The 19,573-nt window shown below is 41.6% G+C and overlaps 1 protein-coding gene across 1 annotated transcript in view; it reads left to right on the top strand.

Moving 5' to 3' along the window:
- The window catches only part of ARID1B (AT-rich interaction domain 1B), a 407,354-nt gene that overhangs the window by 322,820 nt on the left and 64,961 nt on the right, over positions 1-19,573 (top strand). Inside the window, 1 exon segment of the mRNA XM_036872227.1 lies at positions 9,566-9,745. Within this exon segment, the coding sequence (XP_036728122.1) occupies positions 9,566-9,745 (180 nt within the window).

The following is a 19,573-nucleotide window of genomic DNA, read 5'->3' as shown; positions in this document are numbered from 1 at the left end:
GGTGGTCCAGTGGTTAAGACTCCGTGCTTCCAGCGTAGGGAGCGCGGGTTTGATCCCTTGTCAGGGAACTAGGATCCCACATGCTGTGTGGCACAGCCAGAAAGTTAAAAAAAAAAAAAAAAAATCAAGTTGTAATTAAATATCTAAGTGAACCCATGTGCCTTTGGAATAAACTTTAGGACAAGTTGTAAGCCTCTTACTAGGTGGTGGAAACGAGCCTGGCCAAGATGGGACCTTTATCACATGAGCTCCAGAGCTCCTTGACAAGCCCCCAGCAGAAGAGCAGTACGCCCTGATGCTTGGGCAAGGTCTCGGGGGTTTTCCTTTATAACCAGAAAGAGAATAGTCTTATTTCAGACTCTGGTCTCCCTTCAAACCCCACAAAAAATCCTAATGGATTGATTCATCCTTGAATAAATGTTTATCAAGCTAGTGATTATCATAGGTGCTCGTGATCCAGCAACAAACAAAAATCAAGATCCTTGCTTTTTATATTGAGTCTATTCAGGCACTTGATAGGACTCTTATATCTGTTTCTATGTATCCGTCTATCTTTCTTCTCTTCCTTCTCCCCCCTCCTTCTGCTCCCCTGTCCCACTCTCCCTCTCTTAATAGGCAAACTCTGGGGACTCTGCAGGATTGGGAAGGATGTACACTGAGTCTTATGCCACTCAGAGCTAAGCAGTACTAGAGTTGTTGGTTGAGTGGCCTGAAACTGACAAGCTTCAGTTCTCTGAGCCAAGTAACATGGGCAGCCAGTTATTTCTGGAACTAGCTGTCAGGGAAAGGGCAGTGGTTTCTGGATAGTCCGCTGAGTGAGGAAGGCTACCCATCGGCTCTAACTGGCTCTGGTGGAGGAGGCACAGAGCTGGCAGGCAGCACAGTGACACAGAGCTGTGTGCCACCTGGGGAGAGGCACCAAGCCATTTGCCAGGAGGCCACCGGGTGTGGCATTTACCACTCGGTGAATTCACCACGGTCCAGGGATGTGCAGCACTTTCTGACTTTGCCGCCGTGAATGGTTTGAAGGGGAGCCTGGGAAGGGAGGCTAGTTTGAAAACTTGGAGTCATTCAGATGGGAAATAAATTGTGGGTTGTATTAAAAATAATATGAATAATACTACCTGTCACTTATTGAGCCTCTGCTCTGTGTGCAGGCACTGAGCTGTACGCTTTACGTAATATTTTCTCATTTACTCTTATGAGGTGGGCTCCGTTGTCATCCACCTTTTTCAGAGAAGGAAACTGAGGCTTCACTGTTAACTAACTTGCCTGAAGTCACCTAACCATAAGTGGTGAAGCCAAAATCTGAATTTGCAGTGACCGTGGAGATGGACAGAGCGAATGCACATGGCAGATATTTAGGTGATAGAAATAACGGTGCTTCTGGCCCACTAGGCCATTAGCTGTCAGTGGTTCTTTTTTTGAGGGAGGGGGGATCTCTCCCCTTATTTTCTTTTTTTTTTTTAATTTGTTTATTTTATTTATTTACTTTTGGCTGCACTGGGTCTTCGTTCCTGCGCGCAGGCTTTCTCTAGTTGCGGCGAGTGGGGGCTACTCTTCGTTGTGGTGCGCGGGCTTCTCATTGCAGTGACTTCTCTTGTTGCGGAGCACAGGCTCTAGACGCGCAGGCTTCAGTACTTGTGGCTCGCGGGCTCAGTAGTTGTGGCTCGCGGGCTCAGTAGTTGTGGCACGTGGGCTCAGTAGTTGTGGCTCTCAGACTCTAGAGTACAGGCTCAGTAGTTGTGGCGCATGGGCTTAGTTGCTCCGCGGCATGTGGGATCTTCCCAAACCAGGGCTCGAACCCATGTCCCCAGCACTGGCAGGCGGATTCTTAACCATTGCGCCACCAGGGAAGCCCTCAGTTGTTCTTTTTTTGAATAGCTGTCCTCCTTTCCCCAGAAATGATTACTTAAACATACTCACTCTGAAACAAGGAGCCAGACCATCACAGTTATTAAGCTGTTTTCCCAAAGTAACAGTAAATGGGTTCTGAATGAAGACTTTTTTTATTCATTAAAAACCTGTACTATTTGGTTCCAGTTCTCTGCCAGTCACTTTGCATGGTCCTGAGGAGACAGATACGAAGAGAGTGTGTTTTTTAAAGCCTCAGTGCTCACAATCTGTGGGGAGATAGTCACCCCAGCAAATAATGATGGCAGTGTGACAACTGCTGTGTCTCAGCTAACATACAGCATATGAAAGTGTCTGCTTTTCTGGAAGGCCAGGGGATGCCATGGAAGCAGCAGGAGACAGAGCCAGGAAGGATAGGAGCATGTCAGTGTCGTGGAGGCAGATGGCCCTCTGGGCACACTGTGAACCAGTGTTCGGTAGAGGACGCAATCTAGCATTCTGTTTCCAAACTGCGCCGCTCAGTCGTGGGTTTTTTTCACTGAAAAAAATATATAAAATATCAGAGAACATTGCATATAATCAGGGTAGAAATTGTTTTGTGAAGAGTACAGTGTGTGTGTGAATACTGAATGTGAATATATAAACACGTGTATACACACATATACACACTGAATCATGGTATACAATATATTTCTTTACTATGGATTGTGGTTAAAAAAAAAAAGTTTGAAAGTGGTTTCAGTGAATTAACCTCTGTGAGCCTCAGTGTCTTCATAGTTGTTCTGAAGTTTAAAAGGACAAGTAATGAACAAAGCCATTAGCACATAATATCTGCTCATTAAATGTCAACTGTTGTTATTAGATCAGTGAATAGCCCATTACCAGGAACATGAGAGGCAGTCAATAAATAATGTTAAGTGAGTGAATGTGTGAAGATTTACAGGTCGAAAGCAACCTGGTGCCTGCAGGGAGGTAAAAGTGGGAGTGATCGAATCAGAGTCGGGTCGTCATGATGACCATGTAGCCATGACGGGACTGGAGAAATAGGTCAGGTCACATTTTGAAGAGACTTGATTGCTGGGCTGATAAGTTTGGCTTCATTCTGTTAAGCAATCAAGAGTCATTGACTAGTTTTTTTTGAACAAACACTGTTGAACATCCCTGGAGAGATGAGAAAGGTCGGAATTCAGAGCATAAAGTGGAGGCCCTGCCTTGGATGCAAGGAAGAGATTTCCTTCTTCTGAAAGTAGGAAAATCCATAAAGATGGGACATGGGTGTCAGTGTCCATAGGTGAGAGGGCAGGCCGTTGTAGTGGGGTGATGCTGCCTTTTCCTGTGGTTTCTTTACATTTAGCAGCAGAATTGGGGGAAGACTTCAAGAAAGGGATTGTAAATGCTAAACTAACCATTCACAAGACCTAACCAAACAAAAGGGTGCCCAGTGACCACTAGGATTCAGCTGAATGCAGGAACTTTGGCTTCCGAGAATATACTTTGTGACATCCACTTCACTAGTCAGGCATAGTCTTAGTCTTATTCGGATCTAGTTTGATTTACCTGCATCCTACCTTCAGCTAAGGTCTCAGCTTAAATAGGACTTCTTTGGGGAAACTTCATTGTCCCTAGTCTAAATTGGGTCCTCCTCTTATACCCTCAGAGTTCCTGTACTTCTGTTTTTTTATACTCATACTTAACTTTTAGTTGTTTGTTACATGGCTGTCTCTGCCACTAGAATGTGAGGTCCACGAGGGCAGACACTGTTTTGCTCATTGTTTACATCCTCAGCACCTAGGATGCTGCCTGGAGTCTCGTTCGGTTGCTCTGTGATTTTAGTTCATCATTTTTCCCTGTTGATAGGTTTTCTTTTCTTTTTTTTTTTTTAAGAATCTTTTTTTTTGATGTGGACCATTTTTTAAGTCTTTATTGAATTTGTTACAATATTGCTTCTGTTTTATATTTTGGTTTTTTTGGCCACGATGCATGTGGGATCTTAGCTTCTCAACCAGGGATCGAACCCGCACCCCCTGCATTAGAAGGCGAAGTCTTAACCACTGGACTACCAGGGAAGTCCCCAGGTTTTATTTTCTACTCAACTAAATTGTAATTCTTCAAGGACAAGGATCACATCTTTTACTTTTTTTTTTTTAATGCTCTCTTATTCTTACCACAGCTCCATGAATGCCAGAGTAAAATTGGGGCATGCTGATAGAAGATTTGTGTATCATTATTGTGGATTGAGTTACCAGTATGATAGCTTAGATCAGAACTCACACAGTGAATGAAGAGCTTGTAGCATCACTAAAAAGGCAATAGTAATGCCTTTGTATAGCATTTTCATGGTGTTTTTCAGTTTAGAAAAGCACAGTCACATACGTTTTTCTTATTTGACTCTCAGAATGATCTTGGGAGCCAGGACAGGAAGTGCATTCACGATTTCATACAAGAGAACCCGTGGGCCCACACAGTGGATGGTGGAGACAGCCTCTAACCCACGTGTGATTCCAAACAGATGGGGTGTGTGTGTGTGTGTGTGTGTGTGTGTGTGTGTGTCCTATTACTACATTACCTTCTCTCTCAGAATAGAGCTTGCACCTCTTCATCTGGAGTTTGGTTGTACAAGTGTTCGTGATTGCATACCCATGTAATGAAGGACTCAGAAATAGTAAATCCATTTATATAAGCCTTCTATGCATTTATTTTATGGATGAAGTATACAGATCATTTTCATATAGTTCCTAAGAGTTTTTTTTTCAGTAAGTTCTTTTATATAATGTAAATAATAATTATCTAAATTAGTACTTTTTCCCAAAGTTTGAATTTTCCATGTTAGATTATTTACCTAGGGCATATAATTCCATAATACATCTAGAAATTCAACATACTTTTATAATATATGGGAAATTCACTTTATACTTTCTAAATTTTCCTTTCTAGATAGTTAGGTTTTCTAAACTCAGATGGTTTATAACTAGAAAAATTTCACAACTTTAAAAAAAAAAACAGCTTCATTCTCTCAGCTGTCAGTTTTTCTGTTCATAAAGTGTGTTACAAGCTGCCATTTTATAATAACTTTCTAAAGGAAGCAAAATACAATCAAATATGTCACCATAAATAGAAAATTCTTGTTTGAAATTTGATATTTGGAAACATTTTAGCATTTATTTCATTCAAAATTAAGGTTAAAATAAAACAAAATGAAGAATATCCCCCAAATAAATATACATGCAAATTTTAGACCTGAATTAGATTTTTCACACAAGAAAAGTTTAAGCCAGAATCATAGAGAACTAGAGCTAGAAGTGCCGCTACAAATATCATATGTCTTCCCTCTCACCATTTGACAGGTGAGGAAACTGAGGGCCAAGAGGCTAGGTTAATTGCTGTATTCTGCACAGCAAATGTGGAAGGCCCACGACTGACATCCTAGTCAGTTCCCTTGCTGTCACAGCATGCTGCCTCTCTTGCTTGCCTTTTTTGAATGTATAATAATAGTAATAGCTAGTGATTATTCAAAGTTCACTGGGTGCCAGGCACTACTATGAATTTTTTACATGTATCATCTCATTTAATCCCCGCAGCAACCCTATGAGGTGGATACAATTGGCCCTATTATATAGGTGAGGAAACAAATAATGCACATGCAGGTCTCTATCTTTAGGATGAAAAGTAGAAATACTTCTTTTTTCATTAACTTCTGTCTTCTAATTTTTCATTAGTTTGTTTAGATCATGATGATATTCAATAACCTTTTAAAAATATGATTGTATCCATAATGGAAGCCTTTTTAGTAGGATTATTGCTGGCATTTCATTGTGATTATATATTATGTGTCACTTTACCTACCTCCTAACTGGTCTCCTAACTTTTAGCCTTACTCTCCTTCAGTCCTTTCTTCTTGCTGCATATTATGGCAGAATTAACTTTTGAGAATTCAAGTCAGATCATATTGCTTTCCTGCTAAGACTGTGTATGGCCTTTACCAGTGTTAATCACACTGAAGGACCAGATTTTCATAGGATTGCAGGTGCAAGAGTTTTGGTGAACTGTACAGCTATTTGGTAATAACAGCTGAATCTGCAGGATGAAATGCTCCCTAGTCAAGGCATAGAGGGGCCAACAGAAAAATGGGCAAATGATATAAATAGTTGTAGAAAAGGAGTCCAAACTGCTGTAAAACAAAATGTTCAGCTTTACTCATGATAAAAGGAATATACAATCTAACACAAACCAATTATAAAATGTCCCTGAAAGGATACATTAAAAAACCATTTGCCTTTGACCAGGGGAACTCAGTGGTAGGAGATGGGATATATTTTTTTTTAAGCTTTTGGAATTTGTAGACAGTTACACAAGTACTGGAGTACTGTAGATCCCACATATTTAAATAAAAAAACAAATGTAGAAATAAAAACCAGCTTGTTCATGCTAGTTGGAAACTACACCTGAATACGTGGGATGTTCAGGAGTTAAAAGATACTCGTGGCAGTTTATAAACCAGAAAGTTACCATCATACTGTCTTCCTTCTGTGTATACATTTCAGATTATAGAATATTTTCATGTGCTGTCTCAGTTCTTCTTGCAGCAACCTCATCTGCATTTTAAGGTGAGGAAACTGAGCCTCAGATAAATTATGATTCACCTAAGGTCACAGAGCTAGTTTTGATCAATTCACACACTGCAGTATATTTATTTACATATCTGTCTACTCTACCGGATTCTGAGCTAGCGACACAAACAAAGCTGTAATGTAGGCCTTCTATTCCCAGTTGACTGCCTTTCGATGCTTGTACTTCAGAAAAGAGTCAGTGAAATTATGTCACCTCCTTTCATTGTCTTGGGGAATACATGGAAAGGGATGAGTCTCACCAAAAATATAAAACAAGATTTTACAAACGTCTTGTAAGTGGTGCCATTGCAAAAGCATACAGAGAAAAAAAATAGCTTTCCGATTTTAATTTCTATGGAAGGAGGTGGATTCCATACTCCACAGAACCTTGTTGTTGGAATTTGATGTTGCTACACATTCCATTTGGATTAGCTTTAACATTCTACCTCTTTTGGAGCCTTTTGACAAACTTGATTTTCTGCAAAATTCCAGTGATGAGTGAGACAGTTCAAGTGGATCATGGCATATATATATACATATTTTTAAGGATTGAATAAAGAGTCAGAAATAAATAACTTGCCCAAATAAGAATTCTTAGAAGTCATTTGAACAAACCTTAAGCTTATAGTAAGTGTTCAAGAGGCAGCAATAACTTAAGGATGTGCTGTGTTACCAGCAGTTCTAAATCCTTCAGCATGGACACTTTCTTGGTTGAAGTGAAATTTAATGCTAAAAAAAGGACATGTATTATTTTCCTTAACTAATGAAGAAGAAAGCAGCCATTCTCGAAAGAAAGAAAGGAAGAAAAACGTATACAATCTGTATGGAATTTCACACTTTTTTTATTAAACAGGACTCTATATGAAACTCTTGAGAATTTTATAGTCAGGCTTAGATAAATATTTCATGTTACATCTTAAGATGCAATCATTTATAGTAATTTTAGCACTCTGATTTCTGTTTGTTTTCAGATTTGAAAAAGCAAACATTTTCTATGATGATTTATATCTGGGAGCCGCCAATTGAGCCCAATTTCACATGACTTTATCTTTATAAATAAATGAAATAGGATAATATGGAACAGCTCTACTTACTTGTATTTTATGTCTGTCTCTTTAGAGAGAAGCAGTGTTAGAAGATCTCTTTTTTTTCTTACTGAAATGTAAACCATGGCCTTTGTAAATGCCCTACTCTGTTTAACCCCCTAAATTTAAGCTGACCTTGGATCCAGGCATCATCTTCCCCTCCGGCTGCCTCAGGAGACTCTCTTTCTCAAGCTACTGCTCTCAGTTCTCCTCTGGAGCAGGTGGAAACCTGCCCCCTCTCTGCACTCACCCTGTACTAAAGCCTTCAGCTGACACCTGTGAACTGTCACCAACTCTGACTCCTGGGTTCTGGGAGTTGTTTTTCAAACTGCCCTTTGTTAGTTTTCTGGTTTGATGATTTATCTTTTTCTTAGATACATGTCTTGATTTGGGGTATTCTTTGTCTAAATGCGTATTCACAGTTCATTCTATGTACTTGCTTATATTTGGCTGAACTACTGATCATGGCGATGTACCTTGACTTTATAGTCCTGCACAATTGAAAGATGTATTTTCTTTATCCATTTGTCCAACTACCTGCTAAGCACCTACTGTGCTGTGCTCAGCACTCTGAGTACAGGAGGCATTTAACACTCATTCTTTCAGCACATAGTTTTTGATACCTACTACGTGCCAGACGCCCTGCTGGGCACTGAGAATGCAGCAGAGAGCACATACGTGATCCTTGCCTTCATGGGACTTATGTTTTAGTGGGGAAGAGAGAGCTTTAAGTGAGTCAGAAATAAAGTAAGATGATTACATGTTATACAGAGCACTGTGAGGGAAAGAGTGGCGCCGTCAGGGTAGTCAGGGAAGGTGGACCTGGAGGGTAGGAGGGAACCGGCAGTAGAACGCTCTCGGAAGAGGGAACGGGAGACAGTAGGCTCTATCAAGGGAAAGAGCTTGACGTTATCTTCTAGGAAGCATGAGAAGGCCAGTGGACTTCAGGGTAGTGAGAAGGAGAGAAAACTATAGGAAGTGGGGTTAAAGTGAGAAAGGCAACCCCAGACCACAAAAGAGCCCACAGACCATAGTCAGATGCTGGCATTTTGTTCCAGGTCTAATGAGAAGCCTGGTGGCAGGGTGGTTATACAGAGAAGATACGCTCTGATTTCCTTTTTTATTCCTGAAAAATCATTCTGGCGGCTTTGTGAAAGTGAACCAAAAGGCACAAAGACGGGGGGCAGGGCTGAGAGGGGTGAGCCAGACCATGACCATGTGGGAGAGAAGATGGTAGCTGGGCGGCTTGGCTTTTGTAGAGGAGGAAATGGAGAAGAGGAGTGACCCAAGATACATTTCGGAAGTAGAGGCAACAGACGTGCCAATGGATCCATCACACCATAGGACATCGGGGCGGGAGGAAGGAATCGTGGGTGGCACACCGGGGTGAGTGGTGGTGGTGTTGTTGGCAATGGGGAGACCGCGGGCAGAACTTTACGGGAGGAAGTCAGGGTCTGTTTGGAATACCAGAGTACACTTCAGACCCTCCACTTGTGTACAGTTCCCCCCGAGGGGTAGTATGAATCAGGTGGTAAGTCTGCAGGACTCTAGGAGTCACGGTGAACAATTGTGGCCCCAGGAGATCAGAGGGGAGAAAAACAGTTATGTGCAGGGGAGAGCTGGGTGCTGGCCTGGGCTTGAGAGAGGGGTGGGATGTTTGAGTGAGCGGGGACACGTGGCCCAGAGATCGGGAAGTGAGCCAAGGCTCTGAGGGGCGTGCACATGTCCAGCCAGGCAAGAATGGAGGTTAGGAGAGGTTAAGGTTATTGGCCTGTTCACCCTCTTCTCCTTTTCCCTAGTTCCTGTCCACAGTCCATTGGGTTCCCAGGAGCTCTAATGAGAGTTCAGAGTGAGGACTAGGGTAGCCCCCTGAGCCCTCTCACATCCTCCACACTGGGTTTGAGATGTCTTTAGATGTTCTTTAGGGGAATCCCACAGCACCAGTCTTCTCCCATCTACCTTTGACACAATTCACTTTTGTCACCTGCATTTATGTATTTCCATTTATTTCTCACTTAGGTTTTATGGCAGGCACACAAAGAAACCCTCAGATGTCTCAATATGGACCTCAACAGACAGGACCATCCATGTCGCCTCATCCTTCTCCTGGAGGCCAGATGCATCCTGGAATCAGTAGCTTTCAGCAGAGTAACTCAAGTGGGACTTACGGTCCACAGATGAGCCAGTATGGACCACAAGGTAAAAAAGTTTCTCCAAAATGCACTGCAGTAGGTTGTAGAAATTTTGTTAATATGTTAGTCCTTCAAGACCTTAACATTATAAACATCTTTTAAGATCCAGTTATTTGTTACCTGACAGATTTGTGAGGTTAATGCAAACCCACAGTCCTTCAGTTGCCCGTAGTGATGGGAAGAATAATTACAGCAACTATCCATTAAGCATTCATGCATCAGACACTGCAGTAAGTGCCCTTCATACGTGTGCTGTTAATAATGAAGGAGTAAAGCCTGTTTCTGAAACGTAGCTCTAAATGCTTGTCCTCAAAAAGTTTCTGATTTAAAACCTAGGTTTCATTATGTTGTATTCTAACTTTGTCCCCTCCCTCTCTGTAATTATGTTTGTAACAATATTCTCACTACTCAGAAGGATTTCATGTGTCTCCAGATGAAATCTCTCATCTCTCTTCATCTAGTCTGTCTCCAAAGTGCTCTATCAGGTAAATAATAGTTCTGATTTTCACAGTCATTACCAGTTTTACTCTTAGAAGGCAGGACAAAGCCTGAAATGGACATGTCTTTCAAAAAGGAAAGAGTAGAAAAATAAGTGGAACTTGCCCCAAATACACCATTTTCATTCTGCCTTCCTGGACATTGACGTCTGTTTTGTCTTACACATGCAGAATCCTTTTATCAGGGTTTTTAACCTGATATATATATATATTTTTTTTTTTTCTAAGTCACTTTTGGCAGTAAGGCATTTGAAATTAGCACCTTCTTTATATTTTGTTTCTTTAAATTAGACATTAATGGATAATTTAGAGAGAATGAGCTAATCTGGCACAATTCCCAGAGCTTCCTCATTCCTGAAAATACCCGAATATTCTGAGTGAAGACAATGCCCAGTAGGAAACTGTAGTAAAATGTTCGCTGCCTCCACAACAAAGTCGGATTCCCTGACTTAATAAAGCCTTAATATTTCTGAGAGCTTTTCTGTCCGTCTGGAAAACGTGCTGTGTTGAGGACCTCTGAGCCTCTCCGGCCATCGAAATAAGTGCCTGCCAGGCCACACGGTTCTTTGAGGAGGCCAGGCACCTTCTCGGCTTTTTACCTGGTGTTTCTCAGAAAAGCTTTCCTTACTTCACGGTTTGAAAATTGTCTTGTTTTCTGAAGATCTCTTTTGGAAGGATTTTAAGCACCTTCAATACTATCAGCGTAGCACCATCGCCTTGCCTTATGTTGCTCTGTCATTTTACATTCCTGCTGTTGGGAAAACTATTCCTGTTGTTGGGAAAACTATATTAAAACACCCAAAACAGAATTTTTCCATGGCCCCTTCCTACCTCTGTCCATGTGCATGTAGTCAGAGTGGATACAGACGTGGGTTTTGCTTGATTCCCTTCACACCGTGTCATAAATGGATTTCTGTGTTGTGAATTCCAGTAAGCTCTAGGAATTTAAGGTCCCAGTTGACAGTAAGTGTCTGCCCAGTTCCCCATCAGCCCCAGGTAGTTGTGACATGTGGCAGTTTGTTGCTGAGCTAAGGCAGGACGTGTCCCTCAGCTGTGAAAGCGCCTACTTGCCCGCTGCACCCACTCAGTGGGTATCTTCAAAACTGGGGGGCTTTGGCTATCAGGAAAGGAAGAAAACTTTAGTGAAAGTTGGAAAGGCAGTTTATAAGTTGTGATATGCACAGAAAATATGGACTTTTGCTCAGAATGTAACTGGAGACAAGGTCAGGACCTTATTCTCAGAATTAGGGGTGGCTGGAGGCCTGGGATTTAACCACTACCACTCACTAGGGCTTCCTGTAATCTTCAAAACTGGTTTATCTACTCATAAATAATTCACTCTTGCAGTCTCATCCTCTGCTGCTCTCAAGTAAGGGAAAGGGGAGCCTTGGACTATCTGATGAGTCTTTTGTGAACGGCCGTGAAAGCACTTATGCTTTAGGAGTTAGGTAATAACACAAAAGGTAATTTCTACAGAATGGATTTATTTTCTGAAAAAAACCCTCAGTTTTTTGGAATCGTTGAATGTTAAGATTTTTTTTTTTTAATTTATTTGGCTGCATTGGGTCTTAGTTGCGGCACACAGGATCTTTGTTGTGGCACACACGGGCTCTTCGTCGCACCGCGCAGGCTTCTCTCTAGTTGTGGCGTGTGGGCTCTAGAGCATGGGCTCAGTAGTTGCAGCGTGCTGGCTTAGTTGCCCTGCAGCACGTGGGATCTTCGTTCCCCAACCAGGGATCAAACCCACCGCCCCTGCTTTAGGGAAGTGGATTCTTAACCAGCGGACCACCAGGGAAGTCCCAAGATTCTTGATTTAGGAGCACTGCACCTGTGAGGGTTCTCACCCAAACTTGTGTGCCCTTGGGAAGTTGCTTACTCGCTGGGATTTACTTTTCCTATAGAAAATGAGAAAATTAGATTGTGCTACCTTGGAAGTTGCTTCTAATTCTGATATTCTGAGTCTAAATTTTGCTTCAACTCCAGGGCCTTTTATGTTAATGCGGCCCACTGGATCCACTGCGTAACATTTTGGTTATGTAGACAAGAAGGTTTTTGTTTTGGGTTTTTTTTAAGGCATAAATGCTGAGTTTAGGTTGACATTAGAGATAATTTAAAATAAGGCTGATAATTTCCATACACAGCACTTTCTAACTTTGAAAAGAAGTGCCTGCACATTTGTGCTCTCGGCAATTCTCCTTCTAGGAGGCTTCTCTGGCACATTCCACTCTGAGGCGTGTCCCCTCCTGGGTTCCTTGACTGGCTCCCAGTGCCTTGGGCTGCAAATCAGTGTCCCAGTGCTCTGTGTGCAGATCAGAATCGTTTGCTTTCCTCCTTGTATTCTCCTCTCCTCGGCAAACACTAAATGACAGGAAATTACGCTTGGAACCTGTATCACTCAATTCAGTAAATGTTCTTACCTTTACATTTCTCTCTCGGTTGATCCTTTTAAACAGAGACCCAAGTGAAGTATTTCTTTCTTTCTTTCTCTTAATTAACTACTCAAATTATTAGTAAAATATTCAGCTTACATCTTCGCGTTACACGTTTTGATGTCTGGAAAGAATCGCTTGTGCAGTGACCCATAGGGTCATCAGTCACATCTTCTATGTCTGTTACTAACTAGATGGCTTTCTTCTGGGCTGGTTTCGTTTTTAAGAGATCTCAGGGGAAAATATTTTACAATCTCTTTTTGCTAACCTTTTTGTTGTCAGGAGCAGCTTCTTCAAAATTATTGGTAACAACCACCAACATTTATTAAACACTACTGGGTCCTGGTCTTGGTGTTTTTCGTAGATTAACTCATTTAATCCTCACAACATGCTGTGTTATAGGTACTGTTATTACTCCACTTGACAGACAAAGAGACTGAGGCGTGCACCACATACACACCTTTGCGCGGGCACACAGTGGTCACGCCAGGATTCAAGTTCAGACATACTTTCCCATTTTTATTAATTAACAGGAAGCCCGTGACGTTATCCCATTTTGCAAAGGAGCAGGTTAAGTAATTTACGCACAATCCCACAGCTGGTAAGGGCAGAGCCAGGGTTCACACCGAGGGAGACTTAAGAGGCCACTCACAGAGCCACTGGTGAGTCGCTTCCCAGGCCTGAGATGCACTCCTTCCTTGCCGTTCCTTCAGTGAGCCGAGAGAGAAGCAAAAGGCAAACCACTAGCCTTCAAGGAGCAAGGAACATTTGGGGAATACAGGCGTGGAAGTACATTAGAAATACTAGAGATTAAGAAAAAAAACAACTATTAAGAAATTTTTAGAAGTGTATATGAATACTGTAAAATCTGAATTATTAAACGTACTAATGGGGCTTCCCCCTTTGGCTCGCATTTCTCTCTGCGCCGCGTTTTCTCGACGCTGCTATTTTGAGCTCCTCCGCCGTGCTGGGTGACAAAGGCTCAGCCGCCGGCGTTTTCTCCCCGCGGCTCAGCCACCCGGCCGGCCCCCTCGGCACCCACAGAATCCCCGAGGCCCCAAAGCACCTCCCGAAAGGTTGCGCGAAGAGCGGAGGCTTTCCTCGCCTCGAAGCGCGCCGGATCCTCCAGGTTCTCCCAACAGCTGCTAGGTCATCATCGAGGCCGCGATGCCCCTCCCGTACAAAAGGCGACCTTGAGCGCCAGTAACAGGAAACTCCCAGTCAGTTTTGGACAAATATCAAAATACCCTAATGGGATGAAGCCAATCTAAATGTGTAAAAATGTTTAATTGCAGTATATTTGATGAAATAGTACTTTTCTACCTTCAAGCAAGCACATGTAAAATAACTACCCTTACAAACTGTTCGCAGTAGAAAGGGCCATAGAGACTTGCTCTAATAAATAGAAAGCAATTATGTAATTGACATGGTAATTATTAATAAATGAATTTGTGTGGGAAAAAGGGAGCGGAAATCAATTTCATCTTCATAGCCTTTCTGTTTCCTAAGGACAGACACTGTCTTGTTTGTGTGTTCTCTAGAACAGTGTCTGTCACAGACTGTCCACAAGTATTTTTTGCACGTTTGTCACTAATTGCAAAAAGTGAGGGTCTAGCTGTAGTTTTGCAAGGAATTAGGAGTATTACCTTGGGCAACTAACAGTGATTCTGAGCCTAGATTCCCCTCCAGTTATCACTCCCTTGTATGTTAGTTTCTGGGCCACCACTTACAGCTACACACGTTGTACACTGACTCAGCCTTGGTTTTATGCCTTAATTTGTATAGTGTGTCTTAGGAAGCAGGGAACTTCTAAGTAGGTGAGTCTGAAGAACGTTTTATTCCTAAATTACTCGGTCAAAGAGGCTTTTCAGAAGGGTTTAAAATGTTTTTCTCTAAAATAAATAAGATGCCGTCGGAACTCTTCCTTCTCCTTCATTCATTAAAATGTTTCTCACAAATTCAGGAAAGGCACACTTTAAATGATACCTAGTTGAAATGAATGCAGTTCCAAAATAGTGAATTGCACATTAATAATCTTACAGCTGTTTCAGTTCAAGAGGAACAACATATAAATGTCACCAGTCGGCAGCCCACTGGCTACTTGAAGAGTGCCTTATAGGCCCATGACAACCTTGGTGTCACCATGACCCAGGATTTCAGTCTCTGCTCTTACTCTCAAATTAAACTAAATTCAGCTTCTCTTCTACAGAAGTGAGATGTGTCTGCCACATGGATTCATTTTTTCTCCCCGTGGACAGGGCTGCAAATTGCAGGTCTTGTTCTCTGGCTTTCCAAAGCCTGGTTTCTGTGCAGATCACTTCCCCTTCGGTTTCACTCATTTTTTTTTTTTCTTAAAACAATTTGTAATATACTTGATATGTTCACTGCTTCCTATTACCTTTATTTTATGGTTAAATGGACACTGCTAGGCAAAAGTATTAATTCCATATTCTGTATGGCTTTGTTAAAAAATTTTAAATCTTTATCTTGCTCACAGTAGCAAAAACAGATTGTAGTAGATCATTTTACAGCAAAAGGTGGTTAATGCCATGTTCTTTTGATGCTCAAATTTAGCCTTCAAGTTAAAAGGTTTAAGCATGAATTTTTCTTAGCAGACTGATAATCATCGTGATTTTATCAAAACCTGGGAATTAGGGAAGAAGTAAGGAAAACAAAGTACAAATCAACTTTAAGAAAGAAAAAGAGGGCTTCCCTGGTGGCGCAGTGGTTGAGAGTCTGCCTGCCAGTGCAGGGGACACGGGTTCGAGCCCTGGTCTGGGAAGATCCCACATGCCGCGGAGCAACTAGGCCCGTGAGCCACAACTACTGAGCCTGCGCGTCTGGAGCCTGTGCTCCGCAACAAGAGACACCGCGATAGTGAGAGGCCCGTGCACCGCGATGAAGAGTGGCCCCCGCTTGCCCCAACTAGAGAAATCCCTCGCACAGAAACGAAGACCCAACACAGCCAAAAATAAATAAATAAATAACTTAATTAATTAATTTTTTAAAAAAGAAAAAGAAAAAACATAAAGCAACATTAATTTTGACTAGTGTGAAGCTAATTATTTTACGTTGCTTATTAAAATCAGCAGCACACAGAGTACCAGCATCCCCTCCCCTCACTGAATAACTAAGCACCTCGTGGGGCGTGGTCATCCGGTGGACTTGTACGGCAGGCCTGGATCATGACAATTGTGGATGGCAGTGTAGAAACGCCGGATGTGGACGTGCAGCTTTACTTTACATCTTAGCAACGTGCCTTTTCCTGAGGCTCACAGCTCTGCCATTTTTTCAAATGTTTGTTTGAAAAGAAGTGACCGGTTTTCAAATCTATAAGAGTTGGCACCACGGGTCCTTTCAGAAGGCTTCCTGCACCTGCCGTCAGGTGAAGCAGATCAGAGCTCTCCCTCCAGGGGCGCCGTTCCCATGCAGTCTGTGGGTGTGCACAGGGCACCGCAGCTCTGAGCCTAGGGAGGACACAGGTGCTCAGGCACCTGTGACAACAGTGACTGAGAATCCTTCGTTCCTTACCGTAGGGATTTTACTGTTTTATGCCAAATTTGGCTATTGAATTAAGATAATGCAATTTTACATTTTTTAGGTTAGTACTTACTTTTTCTTATACTTTGAAAAATAAATTTAATATCTGTGCATCTTGAAAGTAAAATTAGGCATATGATGCAATATGTAATAAAAAGAATTTCACTGATTGAAAAGTTACCTTACATTAATATTGGAACAGTTTCTGTCTATTCCTTGACAGATTCTAACCATTGTCAGTGTCCAACAATAGTTACTGTTAATATTGTTTTCCTCGCAGCAATCACACGAGATAGAGAATCTCGTATGACGCCCTTCTTGCAGATGAGGAAACTGAACATCGTAGTGACCGGCGGCTTTCTGAAGGACACACACACGCAGACATTTATGCCCCTGCTCCTTGAGGGCCTGTGCTCTCAAGACTCACTGCTCTCAAGTTAGATTAGCACCGGACTTACCCATATGTCCCCCAAGCCTGTGTGTGGCGTCAGCCTTGGCGGCGGTGGTTTCTCCAAAGATCCGCTTCTACACAGAGGCAGCCAGCACGCACACAGCTCCCTTCCCCGCGTGGCTCTCCTCTGTCCCTGGCTCAGGGACCTGCCCTCTCCCCTCTGTGTAAGTTCTCCCTGCTTTGTTCTCCTTCAGAGCGCTTGACACCACACGACATGGTCTAGGTTTGTTTATTAGCCTGTCTCCTGCCACCAGAATGTAAGCTCTTTGCCTTTGCTCATTGCTGAATCCCCATCCATTAGCACAGAGCTGGCATATTAGAGGCTCTTAAGAACTATTTCCTAAGTGGATGAAGACAGAGAGTGTTCCAGAGACACTGGTATGCCTTCTTGACCCTGCATTGATGCTTGATGGGTATTGGGTTGACTACTCAGTGCTTAAGAATTCTCTTTGGGAGCTGGCACTAAGGATCATGGTTGTCTGTTTTTCTCTGTGCTTTTATATTTTCTATATTGCGCTTGCATCACCGTATAATTAAATTTTTAAAGGAGTTAAATTTTGTAACATATATGGGGAAAAAACTACCAAAAGTAACAAATGTGGGAAGAAAACTACCAAAACTACCCAAAAAACTACCAAAACTACTGAAGTCATAGTGTAAGGTAATGGGTCTTTTCTCCTCTTTTACAAGCTTTATGTAATATTATTATTATTTTTACATTTTTAAGACTTTTTTAAATACATGTTGACCTAGGAAAAATATGGTGTCTTATATATCAGTTCAAAAGATAAATTATCTCTATTCCCACAAATAGTAGGATTTAATGCAACTTGGGGTAAGTTCACTTTCATTTTGAATCTGCATTTGTGGTCTTCTTTACTCAGTCAGTTTCTCTCCTAAAGCAGTGGCTGAAAGTACAGCATTGTGAGATCAGTCTGAGAGAAAGGTAGCGTGGGAAGAAGGTTTTTTAAATGTAACTTTTTTTTGCATAGCAAGGATCTTACATACATGAAAAATACTCTCAAAATCATTTGTCATTAGAGAAATGAAAATTAAAGCCACAACAGTATCCGCTACACACCTACTGGAATGGCTAATATTTTTTAAAAATTGGCAATATCCGGGATGTACAGTAGAGCAATTAGAACTCTCATAGGTATTGTAGTGGAGTTTCTTACAAAGTTAAAAATGCACTTATCATACAACCTAGCACTCTCATCCCTAGAGTTTACCAAGAGAGATGAAACATATATCCACTCAGAGACCTGTGAGCAAATGTCAACAGCTTTATTCGTGATTGCCAGAAACTGGAAACAGCCCAGATGTTCACAGAATAGAATACTACTCAGCAATAAAAGGGAAAAAACTACTGATATGCGCAACATTGTGGATGAATTTGAAAAGCATGGTGCTAAGTGAAAGGAACCAGACACAGTACACTGTGACTCTATTTATATGACATCCTGGGGAAGGCAAAACTGTAGGAACAGAAATCAGATCAGCGGTTGCCAGGAGTGGGGATGAGATTGACCACAAAATGGCAACTTTTTGTCGTGATAGAAATATCCCATGTCTTAACTGTGCTGGTGGTTATAGGGCATATATGGTTGCTAATGCATATAAATTCTACCTCAATAAACATGACTTAATATTATGTAGTAGATGGCTATGTGAAGTGATGATTACTGGCCAAATTTAGCCCTAATTCACAAATATGTTTATCATAGTATATAGCTAATTATCCCTTTATTTTTTTTCCCACTCAGGGTCAGCTGTCTATTCTATGATTTGTGCACCATTTTACCCTCCACAGCAAAGGGGAATAATATAGGACTTTGCGTGTAGTAGTTGTTCATAAGTAATTGTTGTATGGTTGAAACTGAGAAGTAAAATAAGCGGAAGCATTTAATGATTCAATAAAAGCAGTAAGCTTGGAATATTAATTATAACTAGCAAATTTGAAAATGTAGAGTCAGGTACAGAATTATTTGTGATCCTCTAAAATAATGATGGTGACTTGAATAGAATCTAGCTCCTGCTTCCTCTATCTGGTGCTTGAATGCAACTCCTGGTGGGTTGAAATCTGAATTCATTTGGTGACCAATTTTCCAAAGCTGGTGTGCCAAGATGAACCCACTTGAAAACTGTGGGCTCTCGTACTTGGCTGCAAGACCCGTCCAGCTGAGGTGGGCTGGCCCAGCATCTGCAGCCTTCATTGTGCTTAATGCTGGAACCATCTGTTTTCTGTCAAAGCTAGTGCCAACAAATTACTAATCTATTAGAGAAACATGGAAATAAGATTGCACTGCTCATTCCTGGCTTTTCCTCTCATATTTTGCTTGGCTTACATATTTGGTTTTTGTTTATTTTGGGGAGAAAGATATGTTATCGAGTAGGCAAAGTGGGGGGGAGTGTGAATCATTTTTCACTCCTTCCACACATTTTCAAAAGATGATGGAGAAAAAATCATATTAATGCTTATTTGATAATACTATTATTGTTGACAATCATGGTGATAGCTATCATTTTTTAGGTAGTTCTATGCTTGGCACTGAACTAGTCACTTTCTACCTATTCCCCGTTATTATTGTTACTTTACCTGGCAAATCTGATGTTCCGAGAGGTTAAGCAACTTGTCCAAGGTCATGCCCCTAGGAAGTGTCAGACCAAGTATTCAAAACCAGTTTCTAGAGCCTATGCTTTATCCGTTGCTGCCTCTTAAGCCATTTAAAGCCTTTAGAAACCATTTTTATCCAGGCATGTGAGTTTAATGAGGAAAGTCTTGAAAGTTTCAAGGAGAAGAAAAGGGGACTTTGTATTTCTTCTACCAAATAGAGGCCTCTATAATGAGAACATATTCCCTTGACATGTGCTTTTGAGTGCCAGTTCGTGAAATCAGCCTAACTGATTGAGGAAAA

This window comes from Balaenoptera musculus, chromosome 12 (genome assembly GCF_009873245.2).
Source record: "Balaenoptera musculus isolate JJ_BM4_2016_0621 chromosome 12, mBalMus1.pri.v3, whole genome shotgun sequence".
Classification (NCBI taxonomy): Eukaryota; Metazoa; Chordata; class Mammalia; order Artiodactyla; family Balaenopteridae; genus Balaenoptera; species Balaenoptera musculus.
This window is presented reverse-complemented; position numbering and strand designations above follow the sequence as displayed.